The sequence below is a fragment of the Panulirus ornatus genome, chromosome 13 (assembly GCF_036320965.1).
Source record: "Panulirus ornatus isolate Po-2019 chromosome 13, ASM3632096v1, whole genome shotgun sequence".
Taxonomy (NCBI): domain Eukaryota; kingdom Metazoa; phylum Arthropoda; class Malacostraca; order Decapoda; family Palinuridae; genus Panulirus; species Panulirus ornatus.
In genome coordinates this window covers 7,273,733-7,287,007 of record NC_092236.1, presented here as the reverse complement: position 1 = coordinate 7,287,007, position 13,275 = coordinate 7,273,733, and the positions used below count along the sequence as shown (strand labels likewise).

Sequence of the window (13,275 nt, the reverse complement as noted above, 5' to 3'; positions counted from 1 at the left end):
TCTGTAGTTATTTCATTATTCTTGTTTGAATATGAAGCTAGAATGATGAAAGTACTTCAGATCTCCAGTTTGTGATAGGCTTGTGTTCCTAGGAATTGTCATGAGTTGAGGCATCTTGAATTAAGTACTTGAAATACAAATTTAAGTTTTAAGTAAAGAATATACATAAAACAGCTTAGCTCAAGAACACATTACCAAATTCTCTCCTGATTTATATTAGACACTATTTAAGACTGTCAAACCGAATGTGTACCTTATGTCAAACCAAATCTCAACCATTCAGTCACATTAGATGGTCACACATTCTTCATGTGGATCAGGCTTTTGCTTTGAATAATGTATGTAAGAAGTAGTTAGAGAAACAGATGGATATGTATGCAGCATTTATGAATTCGAGGAAAGTATCATGAATGTAAGAGGTGGGAGGAAAGCTATTAGAAGTGGTGAGGAGTTTTTGTCAAAAGAGTAAGGTGTTTGTGTGAATAAATAGAAAGGAGAATGGGTGGTTCCTGGTGAAGATGGATCTGTGGCTGGGGTGTTTGGTCTCGATGGCTGCTCAATATGTTTATGGATGGGACGGAAAGGGAAATGGAGTGATGGTTTAGAGGAGGAGTTGGGGTACTTAGGAGGTCAGTTATTGTTTGCTCATGACATAGAGCTGGTGGCAGATTTGAGTGAGAAACTTCAAAAAAAATTTCAGAATTGGGAAGAGATACATGCATGTTATGTCAAAGATGAATATTTGTGAAAGAGAAGAAGGCCTTGGGATATTAGGGCCTCGACACTTAGAAGAACAAGAGGCATGCTTATTAGATAGAAATAAATGGATCAGTGTGATGTGATTCATTTGGGATAACTGTGGGATGAGCCAGGGCATATGAAGCTTTGAAGATAAAACCATGGAGTAGTGTATGTATGAGGCTTGGATGTGGATTTTAGGCTCTAGTTTTAGTACAGTATCCATAACAGCTAGATTGGATGTGTGCATATGAGGTTGTTGTTTGTGAATGATAGGAATGGATATGTGCAAATGGGGTTGTTGTTTGTTCCTGATAGAAATGGATGTATGCAGATGAGGTTTTTGTTTGTTCTGAGTGAGAATGGATGTATGAAATGAGGTGGTTGTTTGTTGGTTCCTGATACTACTTGCAAAGAAAGGAGAGGCAATTAACATTTGCATACAGATTGTATCAGTATTACATTCTCCAGAATATTGAAGCCAATATACATTAGACACGATGTGTCCAAATCTTTGAAACCTTGCTGAAAATTCATTTATGATCCTGTAGGTACATTTTATGATTTGAAGTGCCTACCCAACCTTTTACAGAGAATGAATTATTAAAGACATAGGGTTTTTTTTTTTTTTTTTTTTTTTTTCAAACTATTCACCATTTCCCACATTAGCGAGGTAGCGTTAAGAACAGAGGACTGGGCCTTTTTTGGAATATCCTCACCTGGCTCCCTCTGTTCCTTCTTTTGGAAAATTAAAAAAAAAAACGAGAGGGGAGGATTTCCAGCCCCCCGCTCCCTCCCCTTTTAGTCGCCTTCTACGACACGCAGGGAATACGTGGGAAGTATTCTTAATCCCCTATCCTCAGGGATATATATATATATATATATATATATATATATATATATATATATATATATATATATATATTTTTTTTTTTTTGCTTTGTCGCTGTCTCCCACGTTTGCGAGGTAGCGCAAGGAAACAGACGAAAGAACTGGCCCAACCCACCCCCATACACATGTATATACATACGTCCACACACGCAAATATACATACCTACACAGCTTTCCATGGTTTACCCTAGACGCTTCACATGCCCTGATTCAATCCACTGACAGCACGTCAACCCCGGTATACCACATCGATCCAATTCACTCTATTCCTTGCCCTCCTTTCACCCTCCTGCATGTTCAGGCCCCGATCACACAAAATCTTTTTCACTCCATCTTTCCACCTCTAATTTGGTCTCCCACCTCTCCTCGTTCCCTCCACCTCTGACACATATATCCTCTTGGTCAATCTTCCCTCACTCATTCCCTCCATGTGCCCAAACCACTTCAAAACACCCTCTTCTGCTCTCTCAACCACGCTCTTTTTATTTCCACACATCTCTCTCACCCTTACATTACTCACTCGATCAAACCACCTCACACCACACATTGTCCTCAAACATCTCATTTCCAGCACATCCATCCTCCTGCGCACATCTCTATCCATAGCCCACGCCTCGCAACCATACAACATTGTTGGAACCACTATTCCTTCAAACATACCCATCTTTGCTCTCCGAGATAATGTTCTCGACTTCCACACATTCTTCAAGGCTCCCAGGATTTTCGCCCCCTCCCCCACCCTATAGGTATAAAGTAATATTCTATTCTACCAGAAAACGTGAAAACAGAAATAGGGTTTTGAATATCTGTAGCTGGGTTCAAAAAACCATTTTTTTAATGATGTTGGGTAAGCTTTACTGTTTGTTGTATGTTTTATTTTAGAGCAAAGAGCAAACATTTGGTAACAAAAGATGTGTAGAAAAAAAAATAGATTGGATACAGTGTCACAAATTGATCATTACTGTAATTATTTATGTGCTACTAGTTGGGCGCATCTCATCAAACCTACTATGATGGTATGAAATTTAGCGTTTGGTGTCCATGATATTATAGTGCAATCATTTATGAACAAAAGTATGTAAAGAAATGGAGGACAAAACCATGTCAGAAAATGATTACTATAAACCTTTATTTGTGGCCAACAGCTGGCTGTACATGCCTCATTCACCTCTGGGGTACCAGGAGGGCTCACCCTTTCATGCATGAAAGGTCACGTTTACACAGAATGTCTAAAGTTGTAATCTGGTTAAACAAAGTGTCTAAAGTTGTTATCTGGTACCACTAGACTTATCTAAACTTCAACACTCTTTCCATTGCAGAATGATGCCATATGATAGTGTATATGGTGTGAATCAATATTGACTTTGCATTAGTCATCTTCATGTTCCTCTAAACAGGTCCTTGGCTGAGGTTGTTGCAGAGCGTGAGTCACTAATTGAAGCTCTCCATGGGGAACTGGAGGCCATGCGTATTGAAGTCCAGCAGTCACGCTCACATGCTTCTCACACAGAAGAACAGCTTAGACTTCGCATCAATGACCTTGAGTCTACGATAGCTGAACTAGTGAGTTCAGCTACCATTGTTCATAAATTTGTTTTTCTTATGTATGTATTATGTAGCATTCCTTAATCAGTTCACTATTTCTAAAATTCAAAACAGTGGACCTTCCATCTTTTCCCAAGTTTTGTTGCTACAGAAGTTGTTTTCTTCATATATTCTTCTTAACAGTGGAAACAGAATATAGACAGCTGTGAAGCTGCAAGATTCCCATAAAAGGAGCCCTAGGGTTGTAAAACAATTTGAATTCTTTCAACCGTAATACTTTTTGTATATATAGTTCCCTATCCCACATTAGTGAGAAAGCATCAGAAACAAATGAACACTGGTCTCATCTGCAAACATCCACCCTCTGGTTGTCATGTATAATTGTTCTGAAACCAGAGTATACCACCCTCTTTGACCATTTCATAAGTCCTAGTTCAGCCCATTGATAGCATGTCGATCCATGTATACCACACTGATCCAATTGTTTTTGACCCATGCACCCCCACCCTCCTGACTGTTTAATTTCCAATACCCTAAAACCTCCTTCACTCCATCCTTCCATCTTCTTGGTTTTCCTCTGTGAGACAAAAATTTATGAGCTTTGCAGTGAGTTAAAAAGAATTTTCAAAGTACTACTAAGATAATAAGAAGAGTGCATGGAACTTCAGAAACTTTTAAAGGAAAACTTGATATATTGTTGAAGACAGTTCAAGATGAACTCAGAATAGATAATAACAGAATGTGTGTGTGTGTGTCTGTGTGTGTTTGTGTGCGTGTGTGTGTGTGTGTGTGTCTGTGTGTGTGTCTGTGTGGTAGGGGAGATAGGAACAATATTATTCATTAAACAAGGCATATGGTAAGTGCTTTGCATTGCATTTTGGCAAAATCTCATCATAGTTACTCATTGGTAGATAGGTACTTCCCCTTCCTCTCTCCATTTACATAGATCTCCTTTGTCAGTCAGTCTTTATATCCTCTTTATATATCTTAATCATTTCAGCACACCTGAGGCACCTATCTCAGACTATTCTTACCTAACCCCTCCCATAAGTATCAATTCTTACACAGTTAAGTTACACCTTATATTGTCCTTGGGCATTTAATTTTCCTCATGTCCTCCCTCTTCCTTTCATTTGCATTCAAGGCCCAAGATTCACATCCATACAACACTGCTAATTAGCCAAGGCAGAGAGAGAGAGCTGTGAATGAAGGATTAAAGTCTACAATTTATAATTGGTGAGTTCCTGTTAGCTATTCATTGATGGAAGAGATTTTCACTATATGCAGTAGTTTGAGTGCACATTTAGTGGATGTGTATGCTGTGATACTTATACTGTACAGTATATAGGTTGTAGGTAAGTGTCAGGTCATTTCATTTTTTGAATGAGTTTTTTCATTGTTTTTTTTATCTGATTCCAATAACCATTCTTGCCATTAGAATACTACATGTTTTCTTGGTACTTTCTCTTTTTTCACTAGAGAAGATGTACCTTATTCATTAATTGATCCATATCAGCTTACAGAAGACAATCTTTTTAATAAAGTAAAGATGTTTTTGTTTTTATACAAACAGGATAGTGAACTTTTGGCTGAAAGACAGAGTAAGGAATCAATCATGGCACAGGTAGAGGCAGCAGCAGCAAGTGCAGAAGCAGTAACAAAGTTAGCAGATGAGGAAATGAAAAGACGTTCAGCTGAGGAAAAGTTTGTCAAGATGAAGGATGTTTATCAGAAGCTGCGTCATGAACACATAAATCTCATCAGAGGGGTAATACGATGTGATTTTTTTTTAAGTGTTTAAAACTTAATTTCCCTAATGTGCACATTATTATATTTTTTACTCTATTTTTGGTATTTAACCATACATCTTACCCTATACTCATAACATGGTGTAGTTGTGAAGAGAGAGATTGATTTTACTCGCTCGGTGAAATTGGCATGCAAAATAAGTCAAAGAGAGTTTTTATTAGAGTGGAAGTTCAAGTATACATTTTGCACATTATATATGGATTAAAGATGTTTATTTGTAAAATGAGAGTTTTTATGCACTTGATGCTCTCCATGTAAATGGCCATGGACTTAAGATTGATGGACAAAATCCTTAACATTTCTTTTATCATCAGGCCAAAGGCCACATGCGTGTGTTCAGGATGATTAATTTGTTAATGGTCTTTGTGTAGATGTTTGTGATGGAGTGAATTTCGTTTTTTTTTATGTAATACTTAGTATGTTTGGATTTTTGTTTTGTGGTATTGGTTGACCATTCGTAGTTGCAGAAGGGTGCAAGATGGATTTTTGTCTGTTAATGATGAAAAGGGGGATAGTAGATATCTGTTTAGAGAAAATCAGCTTTCTCATTGTGTGAACTCTTACTTGGGTGGTGTTAGGATTTTGTGATTTGGGGTAATCTGCATATGTGATGACTTGCACTATAAGTTCTGAGTGAAGTGATGGGTCATGTAAGACGAGATTGAAGAGGGTTGAAGAAGGAATTGCTTCTTACAGGACATCACAGCAGAGCTTGAGGATTGGGAGTGTAGTCTTTGTATATAATTCTGGCATGGAAGGCAGCTATGAGTTTTTTATTTGTTTGAGGATATACCAGGAGATGGTATTGAATGGTGCATTGATTTATGTTGCTAGTAGCTTGTGGTAGTTGTTGATTGATGCCATTCACACTGTGTTATGTGAAGTTTGTATGTGGTATGGTAGAGAAGTGATTGCCGTTTGGCTTTGACTTTGCTATTCTTGTTCAGTGTTGTGGATTAGTTTTTTGAAGAGTTTAGAACTGAAGATAGCAGTGACATAAGGCAGTATAAGGAAGGGGAGTTTAGATGTTTTGGATGAATTCAGAATAGGTATTCTCTTTGGAATTTCCAGATTTGGGATCTAGTTATGCAACCAGGAGTGGTTGGAGATGCCTCTTAAGTGCTTGGGTTGCAATTGGGCTGGAGTGATTCATGTGGAAGTTTGATATGTTGTCAAGGCCTGTTGTAGGGTGTTCTCTAAGGTTTTGATTTAGCTCACGAAGTTAACTTTTTTCAGAAAGCAGAGTTGGAGAAGCAGCTCTCCTTGGAGCAGGAAGCACATATAGCCACACAACAGTGTAGAGATGAGGTTGCTGCTACCTTAAAAAGTACACAGTCTCAGATGGCCCAGGACACACAAGCTCATCACAGTCTTACCCAGACAGCTCAGCAGGTGGGTACAAATAATATTATTTAGTTACATGTGATTTTGATTTATTCCCACTCATTTTAAGCAGAAGGATACAAGTTTTATGAATTAAAAGGTTGAGAATATAATTCTTTTCTAAGTCTACTCAATTTTAAAAGACTATGTACATGAGTTATATTGGTTAATGCAGTATGTTACTGTTTTCAGTGTACTGATAACTTATGCGCATTTTCATTTTGAAGCAAAGTTCCTAGTTTTTCATAAGTAAAGCTGTAAATTGTTAGGTTTGTTTATTTGTTATGCCTGCTTAAAAGAAATTACAATTTTTAAATGAAATGTATGTCTCTTTCTATTATTTTTTTCATACAATGTGGTTGTCAGTGTCGGTCAGTTTGAATTCAGCTGACACGCTACCTGTACATGGAAATTCTCAAGGAATATGAAACATATTTGTTCAGTTTTCAAGCAAATAACACTGTAAAAGATATATCAAAGATTGGTTTTGGATGCAGGCCAATAATTCTCTCATACGCAAAATTGAGGGAATGAATCATATCAACTGTCGTGAGAAGTTGAAAGAATATGAAGTTTACAGCCTAGAAAGGCAACAAGAAAGATACCCAGAAATCTATGCATAGCGACAAAGTCAAGGGAGAAAGGACATTATACTGGACATAAAAACCTCTCAACAGGGAAGAAACAGAATAGAATCTGTATTCATACCAAAATACTAAATACTAAAAAAGGGGGGGGAGGCTGGGTTGGGGGTGGAAAGATGGAGTGAGGGGGATTTTGTGTGGTCGGGGCCTGGACGTGCGGGAGGGTGGGGTGGGGGGGGGGAGCGATGTGGTGTGCCGGGGTTGACGTGCTGTCGGTGGATTGAATCGGGGCATGTGAAGCGTCTGGGGTAAACCATGGAAAGCTGTGTAGGTATGTATATTTTGCGTGTGTGGACGTATGTATATACATGTGTATGGGGGTGGGTTGGGCCATTTCTTTCGTCTGTTTCCTTGCGCTACCTCGCAAACGCGGGAGACAGCGACAAAGTATAATAAAAAAATAAAATAATAAAAAAAAAGATATTATACAGGTATATGTGAGAGTTCAGACCATGAGATGGAAAGAGAATTTGGTGCCTAACCTAGAGAAATATGAAACATTTATGGGACAAGAACAAAAACTTAAAATACACATGCATAAATGGTTAAAGTTCAGCCCAGACAAACCCAGTATTGACAGAAATGTTATGTGTGTGGCAGCATAGAAATATAGTACTATTAACCAAGTAAGAAGTTTGGTGAGCTCTCCTTGTTTGCCATGCATATTGGCAAAATCTTAAGACTTAGGAAGCTAGAAAGAATTAAGAAACATTCCACAAGTAAAATGATTACGGGAGTGAAGCATATGAATTATCATGAGAAATAAAGAACTCAAACTTTGTAGATCGGAAAGATTGAAAGATATATGGCAATGGACAGTGTCAATAAAATGGTCATCAGAAATGATATCTTTGCTTTCATAGTCTCCCAGCAAAGAAGACACATTAGTTAAGTAAGTAATAATACCTTGGAACAAAGATATCAGAAGATTTTTAAGAGCCCTCCAAGAAAATTGCACCATTTATTTAATGTACTGCAGAGTAAAGAAGGAATATGCATGGGATAAGCACTGAAACATTCAAAAGAAACCTTGATAAATGGCAAATAATAGTTCCAGGTTAGCCCAAAAATGGGTTTGTTGCAGTAGAGACAAACAGTATTGCTAATCAAATAAGTGGTGATTGCTACACATTATCCCTGTCTGAAGGCAAAATTTTGTATGTGAGGCACTAAAGGCTAAAAGAGCAACTCTGGAATTCACTAGTTATGGCGACTATTTCCATGGCCACCATCTGGAGGGAGCTCAAGAAATATATAGATAGATAGATTTCTCTGAGTGACATATTTTAAGTATGACAAAGAAAAGAATTGTAAGGAATACTATGGAACATCTTTAAAGAAAAAGATGTAAGATTCAAGAGATCAACATTTATAAGATAAAACGCAGATAAAGCATCAATACTAATCAAAATAAAGTATGAGAGAACAAAAAATATTATACCGAAAGAGAGAAGAATGTGGATGAACAGATGACATTGGGAATAGAAAGAGAAGACAGTAACAATTAAAGATAGGATACAAGAGCTCAAAGAAGAAACCAGGAGTTTCGATGTGAAAACTGTGAAATTACGAATAGGACATTAAAGATCAGATGAAGAGAGAGAGAGACCAGTAACTTAGAAAGGAATCCAAAATTATTATTCCCATATGTGAAGAAAGCAGAAAACAAGACCAAAAAATTAATCATTCATGTTAGGAGAGAAGTTAGGATCAGTACAAAATGATGATCTTTTTCTTTCAAACTATTCACCATTTCCTGCATTAGCGAGGTAGCGTTAAGAACAGAGAACTGGGCCTTTGAGGGAATATCCTCACCTGGCCCCCTTCTCTGTTCCTTCTTTTGGAAAATTAAAAAAAAAAAGAAAAAAAAAAAGTAATGAGAGGGGAGGATTTCCAGCCCCCCCCCCGCTCCCTCCCCTTTTAGTCGCCTTCTACGACACGTAGGGAATTTTTTTTTTTTTTTTTTTTTTTTTTTTGCCGCTGTCTCCCGTGTTTGTGAGGTAGCGCAAGGAAACAGACGAAAGAAATGGCCCATGTATATACCATGGAAAGCTGTGTAGGTATGTATATTTGCGTGTGTGGACATGTGTATGTACATGTGTATGGGGGGGGTTGGGCCATTTCTTTCGTCTGTTTCCTTGCGCTACCTCGCAAACGCGGGAGACAGCGACAAAGTATAAAAAAAAAAAAAAAAAAAAAGAATATATATATATATATATATATATATATATATATATATATATATATATATATATATCCCTGGGGATAGGGGAGAAAGAATACTTCCCACGTATTCCCTGCGTGTCGTAGAAGGCGACTAAAAGGGGAGGGAGCGGGGGGCTGGAAATCCTCCCCTCTCGTTTTTTTTTGATTTTCCAAAAGAAGGAACAGAGAACGAGGCCAGGTGAGGACATTCCCTCAGAGGCCCAGTCCTCTGTTCTTAACGCTACCTTGCTAACGCGGGAAATGGCGAATAGTATGAAAGAAAAGAAAAATATATATATGTATATATATATATATATATGTGTATATATATATATATATATATATGTGTATATATATATATATATATATATATTTCATGTGTGGCTGAGTGGCGACGAGAATGGATGAAGGTAGCAAGTATGAATATGTACATGTGTCTATATGTATACGTCTATGTATGTATATGTATGTATACGTTGAAATGTATAGGTCTGTATATGTGCTTGTGTGGGCGTTTATGTATATACATGTGTATGTGGGTGAGTTGGGCCATTCTTTCATCTGTTTCCTTGCGCTACCTCGCGAATGCGGGAGACAGCGACAAAGTATAATAGAATAGAATAGAACATATACAATGGCACATGTATATACATACGTCCACACGCAAATATACATACCTACACAGCTTTCCATGGTTTACCCCAGACGCTTCACATGCCCTGATTCAATCCACTGACAGCACGTCAACCCCGGTATACCACATCGATCCAATTCACTCTATTCCTTGCCCTCCTTTCACCCTCCTGCATGTTCAGGCCCCGATCACACAAAATCTTTTTCACTCCATCTTTCCACCACCAATTTGGTCTCCCACTTCTCCTCGTTCCCTCCACCTCCGACACATATATCCTCTTGGTCAATCTTTCCCCACTCATTCTATCCATGTGCCCAAACCATTTCAAAAAACCCTCTTCTGCTCTCTCAACCACGCTCTTTTTATTTCCACACATCTCTCTTACCCTTACGTTACTTACTCGATCAAACCACCTCACACCACACATTGTCCTCAAACATCTCATTTCCAGCACATCCATCCTCCTGCACACAACTCTATCCATAGCCCACGCCTCGCAACCATACAACATTGTTGGAACCACTATTCCTTCAAACATAGCCATTTTTGCTTTCCGAGATAATGTTCTCGACTTCCATACATTCTTCAAGGCTCCCAGGATTTTCGCCCCCTCCCCCACCCTATGATCCACTTCCGCTTCCATGGTTCCATCCGCTGCCAGATCCACTCCCAGATATCTAAAACACTTTACTTCCTCCAGTTTTTCTCCATTCAAACTTACCTCCCAATTGACTTGACCCTCAACCCTACTGTACCTAATTACCTTGCTCTTATTCACATTTACTCTTGACTTTCTTCTTTCACACTCTTTACCAAACTCAGTCACCAGCTTCTGCAGTTTCTCACATGAATCAGCCACCAGCGCTGTATCATCAGCGAACAACAACTGACTCACTTCCCAAGCTCTCTCATCCCCAACAGACTTCATACTTGCCCCTCTTTCCAAAACTCTTGCATTCACCTCCCTAACAACCCCATCCATAAACAAATTAAACAACCATGGAGACATCACACACCCCTGCCGCAAACCTACATTCACTGAGAACCAATCACTTTCCTCTCTTCCTACACGTACACATGCCTTACATCCTCGATAAAAACTTTTCACTGCTTCTAACAACTTGCCTCCCACACCATATATTCTTAATACCTTCCACAGAGCATCTCTATCAACTCTATCAGGGAAAATATATATATATATATATATATATATATATATATATATATATATATTTTTTTTTTTTTTTATACTTTGTCGCTGTCTCCCGCGTTTGCGAGGTAGCGCAAGGAAACAGATGAAAGAAATGGCCCAACCCCCCCCCCCCAATACACATGTATATACATACGTCCACACACGCAAATATACATACCTACACAGCTTTCCATGGTTTACCCCAGACGCTTCACATGCCTTGATTCAATCCACTGACAGCACGTCAACCCCGGTATACCACATCGCTCCAATTCACTCTATTCCTTGCCCTCATTTCACCCTCCTGCATGTTCAGGCCCCGATCACACAAAATCTTTTTCACTCCATCTTTCCACCTCCAATTTGGTCTCCCTCTTCTCCTTGCTCCCTCCACCTCCGACACATATATCCTCTTGGTCAATCTTTCCTCACTCATCCTCTCCATGTGCCCAAACCACTTCAAAACACCCTCTTCTGCTCTCTCAACCACGCTCTTTTTATTTCCACACATCTCTCTTACCCTTACGTTACTCACTCGATCAAACCACCTCACACCACACATTGTCCTCAAACATCTCATTTCCAGCACATCCATCCTCCTGTGCACAACTCTATCCATAGCCCACGCCTCGCAACCATACAACATTGTTGGAACCACTATTCCTTCAAACATACCCATTTTTGCTTTCCGAGCTAATGTTCTCGACTTCCACACATTCTTCAAGGCCCCCAGAATTTTCGCCCCCTCCCCCATCCTATGATCCACTTCCGCTTCCATGGTTCCATCCGCTTCCAGATCCACTCCCAGATATCTAAAACACTTCACTTCCTCCAGTTTTTCTCCATTCAAACTCACCTCCCAATTGACTTGACCCTCAACCCTACTGTACCTAATAACCTTGCTCTTATTCACATTTACTCTTAACTTTCTTCTTCCACACACTTTACCAAACTCAGTCACCAGCTTCTGCAGTTTCTCACATGAATCAGCCACCAGCGCTGTATCATCAGCGAACAACAACTGACTCACTTCCCAAGCTCTCTCATCCCCAACAGACTTCATACTTGCCCCTCTTTCCAAAACTCTTGCATTTACCTCCCTAACAACCCCATCCATAAACATATATATATATATATTTTTTTTTTTTCATACTATTCGCCATTTTCCGCGATAGCGAGGTAGCGTTAAGAACAGAGGACTGGGCCTTTGAGGGAATATCCTCACCTGGCCCTATTCTCTGTTCCCTCTTTTGGAAAATTAAAAAAAAAAAAAAAAAAACGAGAGGGGAGGATTTCCAGCCCCCCCGCTCCCTTCCCTTTTAGTCACCTTCTACGACACAGGGAATACGTGGGAAGTATTCTTTCTCCCCCATATATATATATATATATATTGTATATAGTATATTTTATTTGTTAGCTAAATATATGTTTTTTATCTGTTAGCTAACCCTCAAATGGGTGGCCTGAACCTTAAAGTTCATCACTGTATGGAAAAAATCATTTATGAAATGAAAGTTATGATATGAAAGTTGAGCTTCCAAAAGACTGAAAAAATCCACAGAGAATTATGTTAATGTCTTCATGTTGGCTGAGCTCACTGCAGAGTGTATGGCTGAGGGTGATTTGGACAACACATCTGACAGCACCCATTAAAAATCAAGGATAGGGAGATGTTTCTTTTTCTTGATATGTATGTGATGTTCCAAAGTATTGAATTACAAAGACCCTTTGTTAACCTAAGAAAGCTTAGATTTAGAGATGATAAAAGTGAAAATTATTGATGTTGCCATGATAACATGATAAGTAGAGGTTTTTCTTAAGTTGCAATAATTATCACTTGGTAAGTTTTATATTGCTGTTAGTCAGACTCAGTTAGATTTGACTGAAATATATTATGAATATATATGAAATGAGATGTTTCACAAGGCTTTGGTTTTGGTAAACCTTAGATTTACTAAACTCTGCATTACAGGAGGCAGGGTTATTGAATCAGAAGATATTAGAAGTTACTGCTGAAAGAGATCAAGTGGCAGCCCAGGTGAAAGATCTGCAGGAGCGTTTATCACAACTTTACACCCAAATGGAAACACATACTCAACAGGCATCTGCCCAGGTTAGGATAAAATGCATTAGAAATAGCAGTTGAAATGAACTCATACTTCTCATGTTTGAGAATGACAAAAGAATTCTGAATTTTATTCTTCGTCGTGTACGTAAAAAATATTGGAGCCATT

The 13,275-nt window shown here is 38.7% G+C and overlaps 1 protein-coding gene across 1 annotated transcript in view; it reads left to right on the top strand.

Annotated features, from left to right (window-relative positions):
• LOC139752714 (huntingtin-interacting protein 1-like) overlaps nucleotides 1-13,275 on the top strand; it is a 65,051-nt gene that overhangs the window by 25,990 nt on the left and 25,786 nt on the right. The window contains 4 exon segments of the mRNA XM_071668540.1: nucleotides 3,027-3,192; nucleotides 4,748-4,942; nucleotides 6,220-6,375; nucleotides 13,014-13,154. Coding sequence (XP_071524641.1) covers nucleotides 3,027-3,192; nucleotides 4,748-4,942; nucleotides 6,220-6,375; nucleotides 13,014-13,154 — 658 coding nt within the window.